This window comes from Leptosomus discolor, chromosome Z (genome assembly GCF_034619465.1).
Source record: "Leptosomus discolor isolate bLepDis1 chromosome Z, bLepDis1.hap2, whole genome shotgun sequence".
Lineage (NCBI taxonomy): Eukaryota > Metazoa > Chordata > Aves > Leptosomiformes > Leptosomidae > Leptosomus > Leptosomus discolor.
This window is the reverse complement of record NC_141419.1, coordinates 69694421-69706752: the sequence shown is the minus strand read 5'-3', so window position 1 is coordinate 69706752 and position 12332 is coordinate 69694421. Positions and strand designations below refer to the sequence as shown.

The 12332-nt window shown below is 38.9% G+C and overlaps 1 protein-coding gene across 1 annotated transcript in view; it reads left to right on the top strand.

Moving 5' to 3' along the window:
* The window catches only part of NLN (neurolysin), a 29650-nt gene extending 20291 nt beyond the window's left edge, over positions 1 to 9359 (top strand). Inside the window, exons 10-13 of the mRNA XM_086479535.1 lie at positions 1574 to 1760; positions 3059 to 3187; positions 3679 to 3815; positions 9225 to 9359. Of these exons, the coding sequence (XP_086335661.1) occupies positions 1574 to 1760; positions 3059 to 3187; positions 3679 to 3815; positions 9225 to 9359 (588 nt within the window). The remainder of the gene's footprint in view (positions 1 to 1573; positions 1761 to 3058; positions 3188 to 3678; positions 3816 to 9224) is intronic.
* Positions 9360 to 12332: the final 2973 nt, after the last annotated feature.

Here is a 12332-nt window from a genome sequence, read left to right as displayed (position 1 = left end):
AATGGCTAGACTTGCTTAGATATTTTTGTGTCATTTTGAAGGTAACGATTGTTTTATCATCTTCACCCTAAGACAGGTGTTTCTGAAGAAGTAAAACTTCTTCTTTCTTATAAACAACCTAGAAGGTGTCTATAAATGCTTACTGCTGTTGCGTTTTATATCAATTGTTACTTGCACGCCTGCAAATAGCTTGCTAGTCCAATGTAAAACATCCTGTCCTCGGATTTGTGTGTGCAAATCACTGTCTTGTTTGATACGATGATTTGTTTAAGTGTGTTAAAACTTGACATTTGAAGGGTGTGTGGGGATTGGACTGGGTGGAAATCTATGAACTGCTGGTAAAGGTGAGCTTTTGGAGACTGATACTCATTGTAGTGTATGGGGGCCTGCTGAAAAGTGAGATACCAGGGCAGGGAGGGGATCTGTTTATGCTGTTAGGGAAGGAGAGCTATTGAAGTACCCTGAACCAAATGTCTTAATATTTTTTTTGTTGGCGTGGTACACTTGTGAATTGGTAAATGAGGATGGAGGCCAACAAACTCTTGCACTTCTGTCACCATTTCTTCCCTGCTGATGCTGCCTAGCTTTTCTTCATAGCTGCTATTCAGCAAGCACAGTAAGAAGGGCCAGCCTGTTACAGCTATGGATCTGAGTAACCTACAAGCATAAATGAAGGCAAATGTTATGCTAGTTTTCTGCTCTTCTTCTGAAGACATAAGGGGAAGATACATGCATGTGACATAGCTGTCAGTTCAGTAGTATGTCCTATATAATACGTGCTTTTTTTGGGTAACCCTGCAAGAAAGTAAGTTCGAAAGCCAGTGCTCTTGTGGGCATCTATTCTCCAATGGAGGATGGAACCTAAGAATATCTACAGCTCTTAGAGAGGTCATTTGGCAAACTGAGAATTCTCTTTTTATTTTAGCACTACAAGTGTTCTGTTAGAATGTTGCTGAGAAGGGAAGAACAATAAAATTGGGTTGACAAGATGAGGTAGACTTATTACAGAACAGTGTGGAGTAAGACCAAATATTTTTTGTTTTGAACAACTGTCTTTCAGAAGTGACTGCCTTTTTAGAATTATTTTGGGTTTGAAATATATCTTAATGAAGATTTTTAACTGTACAAAACTTTTTTTATTCAAAATTTGTATTGGGGGGGATTTTTAAACATGAAGTGATTGACCATACTAAAGTAAAAAAAAAAGTTCTTGTGTTATTTTATAACAATTTACAAATTATATCATTGTCATAAGGCAATGCAGAAACATTTGTGTGCTGTCATAACCTAAAAAGTAAAAATCAGTAATATTAAGAAAACTGAAGTTCTGTTTCACACCAGTAAAGAATGCCGTAAATAACTACAGAGTAGTCTATTTTGTTGCTTGGTAATAGTCTTATATCTGGATTTTTGCCCTCCTTTCTTTAAAATTCACTTTTTTGTTATTATTATTGACCTGTTCAAATTATTCCTTTTGCTGTGATTAACACTGAAATTTTGGCACCTGAAAGCTTATATTCTGCTAGAAATCCTGGCTTCTATTTTAAATTAACACAACGGCTTTTCCTTTTAGACTGATTTTGCCAGGTTTAGTGGAACTAATGTGGAAACAGACTTTGTAGAGGTACCTTCACAAATGTTTGAGAACTGGGTATGGGAAAAAGAATCACTACAGCAAATGTCAAGACATTATAAAGATGAGAGCCATGTTGGAGACACTCTCCTTCAGAAACTTGCTGCCTCTAGACTGGCTAATACAGGTATCTCTCTGCCGTCTCTCCCCGCAGTATATGTATAAAAAAATGTAATTTAAAAAATCAGTAGGAAACATTAAAGACAACCATAACAAGCCCATTACATTTCTTCTGTGTGTACACTTATCACCATCTTTCTGAGTTTATTTGCATGTGTACCATCATTAATAAAGGCTATGATGACAAGACCTCACTATTTGCAGGAACAGTAGGAGCTCTGATTTTCCAGACTACCCACAGGACTAAGATACCTCTGCATTCCTCTCCATTTGACTTTTTTAGCTACCAACTTGCTCATTTAAAATTGAGGGCAGAGGGGCAGAGGGGAAGGTTTTCTGTTTGGTTTTTTTTTCTGGTGGCCTAGGGCAGGCACTGTGCATGAATACAACATCAGATTATCTACATTTGATTTGCACATGACACTTGACAGACATGAAAGTTGTTTGCAAATTTACTGAACATGCGTAGGATGTCCCAGACCCAAGTGTTGTAGCCCTGCATTGCTTAAACTGCCTCTTAACTTCTCAACCCAGAATCTTAAGTCCATGTTCTCTACCTTCCCAGTGGATATACTGCCTTCTCAAACTAAGGTCCCAATTCTTTTCTCCTTCCACATCTTGAACCACCTTAAATCTATCTCCAAACTGAGATTGTAATCTCTTGTCATTACCTGTCATCTTAGCGTTACTCTGCCGGTCCCACTCCTCTGTCCCTGTAATCATGACTCCCCCGATATCATAGTCTTACCCATTTATGGTACAGTTTTGTCATTAAGCCACTGCTGTTTATTTCATACCCTATCCTGAACAAGGAGTCCTTGTCCTTCTGCCTTGTATAGGCTCTGTAACTACATAAGCATTTTGTCTGAGTAAAGTTTCCTATCTTGTAGCTTCTTCGAAAAAGCCTACAGCAGCTGCAGCAGCAGTTCTTGCTGTGTTCTTTGAAGTGTGTTAGGGTAGGTACACATACTACCATCTGTGCAAGCCCTGAATGAAATTGTATACTGGAAGTGAAGACAGCTGAAAACATAATTTTAAATACTGAAATTTGCTTTTAAAATATCTGCTTGATTTTGGTTTTGATCTGTGAGGAAAATAACATTTGAAAAGATGGAGCTTTATTAAAAATATGCCTTTCAACATTTTGTAACAGAAGCAATTCGGATGGCAATGACATAACTCCAAATTTTTCCCATGGTTAAAATTCTAGTAATTTAGGATGCATGTTGAGATCTTTGAATGAAGGGTGCTAAAGAAATTCCAGCTACTTTGATGCTAGTTAATTAAACGTTCTTACCCCATTAGGCCTTTTAACCCTCCGTCAGATTGTTTTGAGCAAAGTTGACCAGGCACTGCATACAAAGCCATCTGTTGACCCAGCAGATGAATATGCTAAATACTGTATGGAGATTCTAGGAATTCCTGCCACCCCAGGTATGTCAGTTTGAAGCTTTTATACAGCATGTCCAAATGATTTGATTAAATGTGCCTTTCTTTCCCAATAATGCTTGGCATACAAAAAATCCAGAGTTGTTGTTTATAAAAGAATCTACTTTATGAAGCTGAAATAATTACTTTGAAACTTGGGGTGACCTTAATGTTCTCTTCTGAAGGAAGATTAAGGTAAATATATAACTTAACCTTTTGCAGGTTATATTTTAGATGACATGATGTGAATACAACTTTAGATGTTCTGTCACATCTGTGTTGGATATGCAACTAGTCAAAAATGGGAGAACGAGTTTCCTTTGTAGTCAACACAATGTGGCCAGTACTTTGAGGCATACTCAGACCCTTTGTGTTAGAAGTTTCAAAGTAGTTGATATAAATTCCTTATTAATTTATTCTTAAAGTTGAAGTGCTGTATACATCAAAGAAATAACTGCATTTGATTTAAGTAAATTAATATTAACCTACTTTTCAAGGAACAAACATGCCAGCTACCTTTGGACATCTGGCAGGTGGTTATGATGGTCAGTACTATGGATACCTGTGGAGTGAGGTGTTTTCCATGGACATTTTTTATAGCTGCTTTAAGCAAGAAGGAATAATGAATCCAAAGGTAGGTGATGAATACTTTTTACTAAAGACTTTTGTTGCACTTTGTCTCTGAAACCACATTTATTGCAGTCATGCTCTATAGGTATAACATCTCAAGTAGCTCTTCTGTACATGTGAAGTTCAGATCAATGAAAAAAAGATGTATAAGTAAATTTCTTTAGAAAGTCATCTTAATTTCCAAGAGCACTTGAATTTTACTACAATTCATACATAGTCATATATTTATTGTATTATGACACTTCTAAGACATTATGTCGCATTGAGTAATGCCTTGCTTTATAATTTTAGACTGAAAAAAACATATTCCTCCATTGCAAAAGCAGATGCGTGTTCTTCTGCTGTGAAAGGTGTATGATAATGGTGCTCTATTTCCATTAATAGTGTGTGTGGTAGTTTTATGTAGTGATTATTGAGAAAACTGAATTTATTTTGAGCTTTCTCTTTTCACAGCGCAGTATAACTCGCAGATTTTTTCCTCTTTAGTTTTTCTGCCAAGTGGCTTCTGAAGTTCAAATCATTGACAGGTTCTAGATTTACTGGACTTTTTTTTTCCCTTGTGTAGTTTGTCAGCGTCTTCTGCCTCCAGCGGAAAGAAAGGATAGTTAGTGATATGGTTAGTAGTCCTGCCAATTGTGGCAACCTTTTTTATTTTTCAGAGATTATAGTATTAGACTCATGAGGTGACGTGCTGCAGTTCTGTTGAGATGCTGCAGTTCTGTCATGGAGGAGACCTTTCAGTTTTCCTGATCCTCTTATCTGTCTCCTGGATTTAGCAGCCAATACTACGTCTTCCCTTCAGTGAATGTATACAAGGGGAATGTAAAGGAGAGAGTAGAAAGTTCCTCTGTAATGTTCCTCTCCTGGAATTTGCCTTCATTCCTCCCTTTTCTTATCACAGCAAGCAGAACTTCTAGTGCTGCCCTTCCCTGTAGAGGGTGGAGAAAGTAAACAAGATTAGACTTTGACCTGGACAAAGAGAAGAATCCAAAGAGGAGATGGGGTGGTTAGGCCAATAAAACCCCTTTTGGATTTTATGAAGAAAAGCGGCAAACTGAATAGTTAGAGAGGAGAGGTGACAAAAGGTTTGGAGGTCAAGATCGATTTTGAAGTGCTAGGGATTCATGACAAGTACATGTGAGAATAAGCATACCGGCTTATTCTATGAGAATGTTGTCAGTCATAAATAGGAGCAGGAGAGACGAAAAGGCGAGTTAGTTGGGAGAATAAAATAACTTTTTTAATAAAATGCTGTTCACATGGATCTTACAAATGGCATTTGGGGAGGGATTAGACTTGCTGGGGTTTTTTAGCTGTTAGCAGTTGGGACAGGTGGATAAGGGTGCTGGAGCCAGACTTGTGGGACTTTGTGTTAGTTCTCTGTTCTGACACACACACATCCCTCCACGTCATCACAGGCCTTCTTTCTGTTAGCTTTACTCCCTCATCTCAAAACTCTTCTGAGTGATTGTATAGTCAAAACCCTAAGCTATAGTTTGCCAGAATTGCTCTGTGACCTTTACTTGGGGATACTTCTGAGGGATGAAGGCGTCTTTTATTCTGACTTTTTTTGTGAGGATTTTTGTTTTCTTTGTCTGTGTATGGGAGGCTTTGAGAATAAATTAATTATGCTAGGAGTGAGTATTTGCTATGGTTCAGCTAAAAAGCAACTAGTGCCTCTTTTAATGTGAAGCCTGCTATCCAGGCTAAGCAGTGAGGAAGAAAAATGGTTGTGTGTGTCACTTGCTCTCTAGAATACGTGTGCGCACACACACTTTGCTTGAATGCTGATGTAACTTCAGGGGTAACTGTAGAGATTTTCCCTCCCTTTTTAGAGCAATGCTGTCTTCTTAAATTTGATCTGTTTCAACTCGTTTTCCTTATTTGCGTTCCGTGTAAGTGTGATACAGTTCCACAGGATGGGACAAACAAATCTTTTATAAACAAGTACTAGATACCAGTATGATTTTTGTAGTTGCTCATACTTCATTGTATCTAGATTTAGACCAGTCTTCAGAACAGCAGGAAAGGAAAATGGTTACAGTATTATGACTAGGGCTTTTAGAAATTTGGCTTACCTCTTCCTGTTAGAATAAAACCTCCCTTCCTGTTTTCAGCAACAGTTACAGAAACTAGTTTCAGAGACTGTACCTATATAAATTCTTCAGCGAACACTTAACTATCTTAACTGGTTGTCACACTCCTCAGTTCTTGCACATTATCTGAAACAACCACTGGTCTTCCTAGAACTGAGCATTGTGCTGGCTCTGGAGAGACAACAGCAAAGACTCACGTCTGCTCAAATAGCACTTTTAAAGTACAAGGAACAATATCTTCATTTGCTGATGATGTTCAGGAAACTAACATAAATACTGAAGTATAAGCAATGCTTCTGTGAATTTTTTTTTATTTTAGTTTAGTTTTTTCGAGCTGTAATTCGGACAATGCAATTGGTGATGCAACTAAGTCATGGAAGTCCATCAGTTAAAAAGACCTATGCTTGTTTTTGCATTACCTACAGCTATCAGGAAGTGGTGTGGTCCTGTAATCTCATAGCTTTGACGTGTGAGGGAAGTACGTATGTGTATAGACAGTGACTAAAAGGAAGAACATTGTTTTCTTCAATATCAGAAGCGTCTGGGACTTCTGCACACAAAATAGTATTTTCTTATTGATAGTTACATCACAGAAGCTGAAAATTATCCAGATATGTTTTTTAAAATATGACTTCTTGCTAAGAAAGTCCTCATTACTTACTGTTGTCTCAGAAACTTGGTTCATTCTTTTTGAAGAAATTCGTACCTTCTGAAGTAATAATGTTTCTTCCTGAAAATAAAATCCAAGTTAAGTCTCTGTTACTTTAAGATACTTTAATAGGGGAGTTAGATGTGTTTGTATATATTATATGGCATAGAATCGTTTAGGTTGGAAAAGACCTTTAAGACAATCAAGTCCAATCGTTAACCTAAAACTGCCAAGTCCACCGCTAAACTGTGTCCCTAAGGACCATGTCTACACATCTTTTAAATACCTAAAGGGATGGTGACTCCACTACTTCCCCGGGCAGCCTGTTGAATGCTTGACAAACTTTTTGGTGAAGGAAATCTTTCCTAATGTCCAATCTAAACCTCCCCTGGTGCAACTTGAGGACATTTCCGCTTGTCCTGTTGCTTGTTACTTGGGAGAAGAGACCAACTCAGAGAATCACAGAATGGTGGGGGTTGAAAGGCACCTCTGGAGATCACCTAGTCCAACCCCCCTGCTAAAGCAGGTTCACCTAGAGCAGGTCGCACAGGACCATGTCCAGGCAGACTTTGAATATCTCCAGGGAAGGAGACTGTACAACCTCCCTGGGCAGCCTGTTCCAGTGCTCTGTCACCCTTAATATAAAAAAGTTTTTTCTCATCTTGAAGCGGAACTTCTTGTGCTCCAGTTTGTGCCCATTGCCCCCTGTACTGTCAGTGGGCAGCACTGAAAAGAGCCTGGCCCCATCCTCTTGACACCCACCCTTTAGATATTTGTAAGTGTTGATAAGATCCCCTCTCAGTCTTCTCCAGGCTAAAAAAACCCAGGTCTCTCAGTCTTTCCTCATAGGAGAGATGCTCCAATCCCCTCATAATCTTAGTAGGCCTTCACTGGACTCTCCCCAGTAGTTCCCTGCTCCCCTTGAACTGAAGAGCCCAGAAATGGACACAGTACTGCAGATGTGGCCTCACCAGGGCAGAGCGGAGGGGGAGGATAACCTCCCTTGACCTGCTGGCCACACTCTTCTTAATGCACCCCAGGACACCACTGTCCTTCTTGGCCACAAGGGCACATTGCTGGCTCATGGCCAACTTTCTCTCCACCAGAACTCCCAGGTCCTTCTCCGCAGAGCTGCTCTCCAGCAGGTTGACCCCCAGCCTCTACTGGTGTATGGGGTTGTTCCTCCCCAAATGCACCCACCTCACTACAACCTCCTTTACTACAACCTACTATACATGTAATATGTGTATATGTGCCATGTCATTCAACCCTCAGGGGTCCATACTGGCACCAGTGCTGTTTGTTATCTTCATCATGACATAGACAGCGGAACTGAGTGCACCCTCAGCAAGTTTGCAGATGACACCAAACTGAGTGGTGCAGTTGACACGCCTGAGGGATGGGAGGCCATCCAGAGAGACCTGGACAAGATCAAGAAGTGGGCCCATGTGAATCTCAGGAGGTTCAACAAGGCCAAGTGCAAGGTTCTGCACCAGGGTCAGGGTAATCCCCGATATTGATAGAGGCTGGGGGATGAAGGGGTTGAGAGGAGCCCTGCCAAGAAGGACTTGGGGGTACTGGTATATGAAAAGCTGGACATGAGCCAGCAGTGTGCGTTCGCAGCCCGGAGGGCCAACCATGCCCTGGGCCAATAGGTCGAGGGAGGTGATTCTCCCCCTCTGCTCCACTCTGGTGAGACCCCACCTGGAGCACTGTGTCCAGCTCTGGAGTCCTCAGCACAGGAAAGACATGGACCTGTTGGAGCAAGTCCAAAGGAGGGCCACAAAAATGATGAGGGGGCTGGAGCCACCTCCCTTATGAGGACAGGCCAAGAGAGTTGGGGTTGTTCAGCCTAGCGAAGAGAAGGCTCTGGGAAGACCTTATTGCAGCCTTTCAGTACTTAAAGGGGCCTATAAGAAAGATGCAGGCATATTTAATAGGGCCTGTTGGAGTAGGATAAGGAGTAATGGTTTTAAACTGAAAGAGAGTAGATTCAGACTTGACTTAAGAAGAAATTTTTTTACAATGAGGGTGGTGAAACACTGGAACAGGTTGCCCAGAGAGGTGGTAGAAGCTCCATCCCTGGAAACATTTGAGGTCAGGTTGGACGGGGCTCTGAGCAACTTCATCTAGCTAAAGATGTCCCTGCTTACTGCAGGGGTTGGACTAGGTGGACTTTAGAGGTCCTTTCCAACTCAAAGTATTCTATGATTCCTCAGTGCATTATCCATCTATCTTTGAACTATCATCTCTGTTTTCCAGACAGAGATTAAAGAAAAAGAAATCATCAGTTAAAAAAGAATGCATGTTAGTTTCCCTTTTCTTGCAAGTCAGTCACGGGTATAATCTGTCACTGAAAACTGTGTGGAGATAGTGTGTGTGTTAAGCTTCATGGAATGTCTTCCAGACAAGTTGTGGTTGTGCCTTTCAAAACAGTGTGAAACCACAAGAAAAATTATTTCTTTGAGAATAGGTTAAATTTCTGCTCTCTTGATTTCTTCCAGCAGGTCTAAATTATACTTGTCGTGTATCCTGATTTGGTATTAAGAAAATCTGGAAGGAGAGAAGGTGTTTAACCATTAATAGATTTTTTGAATATGCAACAAATACAGAAAAGAAGCAGTTCACAAGATAAGAAATACTAACACTCTGCTTTACCTTTTATCAGGCTGGAATGAAATACAGAAACCTTATTTTGAAACCTGGAGGGTCTTTGGATGGGATGGATATGCTACAAAATTTCTTGGAGCGTAAACCAAGCCAGAAAGCTTTCCTGTTGAGTAAGGGATTATGTGTTCAGTAAAATTGTTGTTCCTTTGTAATGGTATATAAGTATGGAATGAGCTGGAAATGTCAGTGTATCTCCCATCTTAACTATGTATCACTTTAGGGAAATTGGGTCACTTTTTGATGATTTTTTAAATTGTATAAATTAAAATGTGACTTTTTAAAAATTGCATAGGACTACAAAATTCAACACAACAGGGAAAAATATTGAGATGTGCAGAAGCTGAGGAATTTGGATGGTAATTTTTTTTAATTGTTATGAAATACTACTAATCAGTATGGGGATTTGATGTCATGTTTCTCTTTTAATAGATGCACTTAAACTCTATGTCATGTGAATGAATTTTCAAACTGGAGGGGGGAAAAAAGGGCACAACCAGCAATAAAAGAAACAGATTCATTCTTATTCTGTATTCTTCTATTGTATCGATGGCTCACCAGTGTCTTTGATGGAGAGGAAGTGTGTTTGGTTTCATCATGGTTTAGGTTCGGTCTCGCTTCCCGACCAATTTCAAGACTGAGAACCTGCACCAGAGAGCTTTACAGCAGAGACACTTTTAGACTTCATTCTGATGCGTATTAAATTCTGGTGTCATTTATAAACTTATACAGTATAACTAAAAAGAAAAAAAAAAAAAACTACCATTTGAGCTACCAGTTTCTTTCCTTCATTGAGGAAAACCAGCCAAAATCTGTGACCTTGGCAGTACTTCCACCACTTTTTTTTTTTATTGATGATCACAAGTCAGGTCTTTGTTTTCCAAATTATATCAACACCAGCACTGAAAAGTTATACTTGAGCATTTGTAATGGTTTCAGTTGGTTTATGAAGTATTTTGAGATACATGTAAGGAAGGAAGGGAAGACGATGTACCTGGTGGGGTTGGTAAAAGTCAGTCCAAGATTTTCCTCTTCCTTTCCAGTGTGGCATGCAGAGGTGCTACAAAAAAGCTTCATAGATTTAATGGGATTTCAGCTATGGGAGTGTGAAAGTAACCAAGGAATTATTTTGCAGTTTTTCTGCAAGGTAGGAAAAATGAGTCTTACAAGCCAACTCTACACCACCCAAATAAACAGCTAATCTAAGTGCACTTTTCTTGTCTTTAGGTATTGTACCTTACTTTGGTATTTGGTTTTGGTATTTCAACATGTATATAAACAAACTTTGGTTACTAGCTGATATATTTTAGACATTTGAACCATAGCTGTAAATGTGATTGGTATTTTTATTTGTTTGTTCAACTGCAAAGTCAGAAAACGTGCCTGGTCAACTCAAAAGACTTCCTCTTTTTCTAGCAAAAGAAAACTGAAAGCATTCACTTTGGGTCAAATCTGTGTGTTTCAGGGGTGGGAAAAAACAGCAAACAAAACCCAAAATTTTGGATGTTCAGTTGAAACTTTATTTATGTGTGTTTTCCTTTTAAGGCATTTAAACTGGGAAAAAAATAAGCTTAATTAGCTTAATAATAAAATTTTAGTTTCTGAAATGAAAAATTTGACAGGACTTATTTTTGAATGACGGTGGTTATGGATGTGAGGAAACATAAATATTTGTAGGCAAAACAATATATATTAACTATGTAGTCTTACCAGACTGTATAGTTCAGTCAATTATAAATCTCATAGTCAGTTACAGTTTTAGATCCCAGTTCTGCTGGGTCATGAAAAGGCAGTACCTGAAAACACCATATATGAAAATATGTTGAATGGTATTCAGAACAGCTATAATGGAAAGCTGAGGAAACTGATGGATGCAAGATCATCCTACAACCTGTGAATTTTGCCTAGATTCATTTACCTTACTTCCAAATCCAGTCAGAATGTATTTTGCTTTCTTTTTAAACATGTTTAAATTTTTGTGATCCTATCCTATCAAAGGTTTTTTCCTTACACGCTGTAATGATAACTCTGATGAACTAAAATGTTGTAAAAAATACACAAGGTGATACTTTCCAAAAATGAATCTGCAAATCCGAGCAATGGAACCTTTATTAGGAAGCAAAATGAAGTTTTTGTTTTACAACTGGTAGGCAGATTTCCACATGAGGGAGACCTTTCTCTGCATAAACCAGCAGTCTCAAAATAAGGTAGATGATTGCATGTGCAAAAATATATGATGATAAAATATTATGTGATGATTTAAAGGGACAGTACTGATGCTAATGATGATAATTTGACTTGTTTATTTTCCTGTTCTTTACAGAGTGTGTGTGTATATAGTAACTAAGATACTGCAATTCAAGAGAATGAGTGCTATTACATGTATGTGAAAATGCCTACATGATTATACAGTTAGTTTAGTATCAGCTGGATATCCATGTACGTAGGGAGGAGAAAAACCTAAACCACATTGTGGCCACAAATGAAAGTGTTGTGTTCTATACCTGTCTCAAAGAACAGGATTTTTTGTAATTTGTTTTTGTAGAAGCCAGTTCCCTCAGTCTGCATCAGGCAGTAATTAAGGCAGATCATCTTATGGCTAAAACTGCACTCAACACAGAAGACTAACAGATATGTTTTGAAGTGCTTCTGAAACGTCTTAATGTGGTGACGTATCAACTTGTCTGCTAATTTTTATATTGGCTTCACAGAGCCTTTTGAATCAATTTGGGGTTGAACTAGGTGACCTTTAAAGGTCCCTTCCAACCCAAACTATTCTATGATTCTATGAAATTTGAGTTCACCTTTCTTATTATAAAGACCTGATCTTGGGGTGGAAAAGATAACCTGGAGAAAGAAATCTTTTCTGGTTTTGCAGCCCTCCATCATAGACATGAAACTTTGTCTGTATAGGAAAAAACTTACTCTGATGCTATTCCAAGGCTGTGGAATAAATTCCCCCAAGAAAACAGGGAACACTTCTTCTGCTTTGGAAACATGAGTTAATTGCCTTGACACTGCACAAAAACAGTCGCATACATTCAAATGTGCCAAGAGGTAGCTATCTGGCAAAACCCAGCATATTCTAGAGTTGCTAGATGCATGCTTC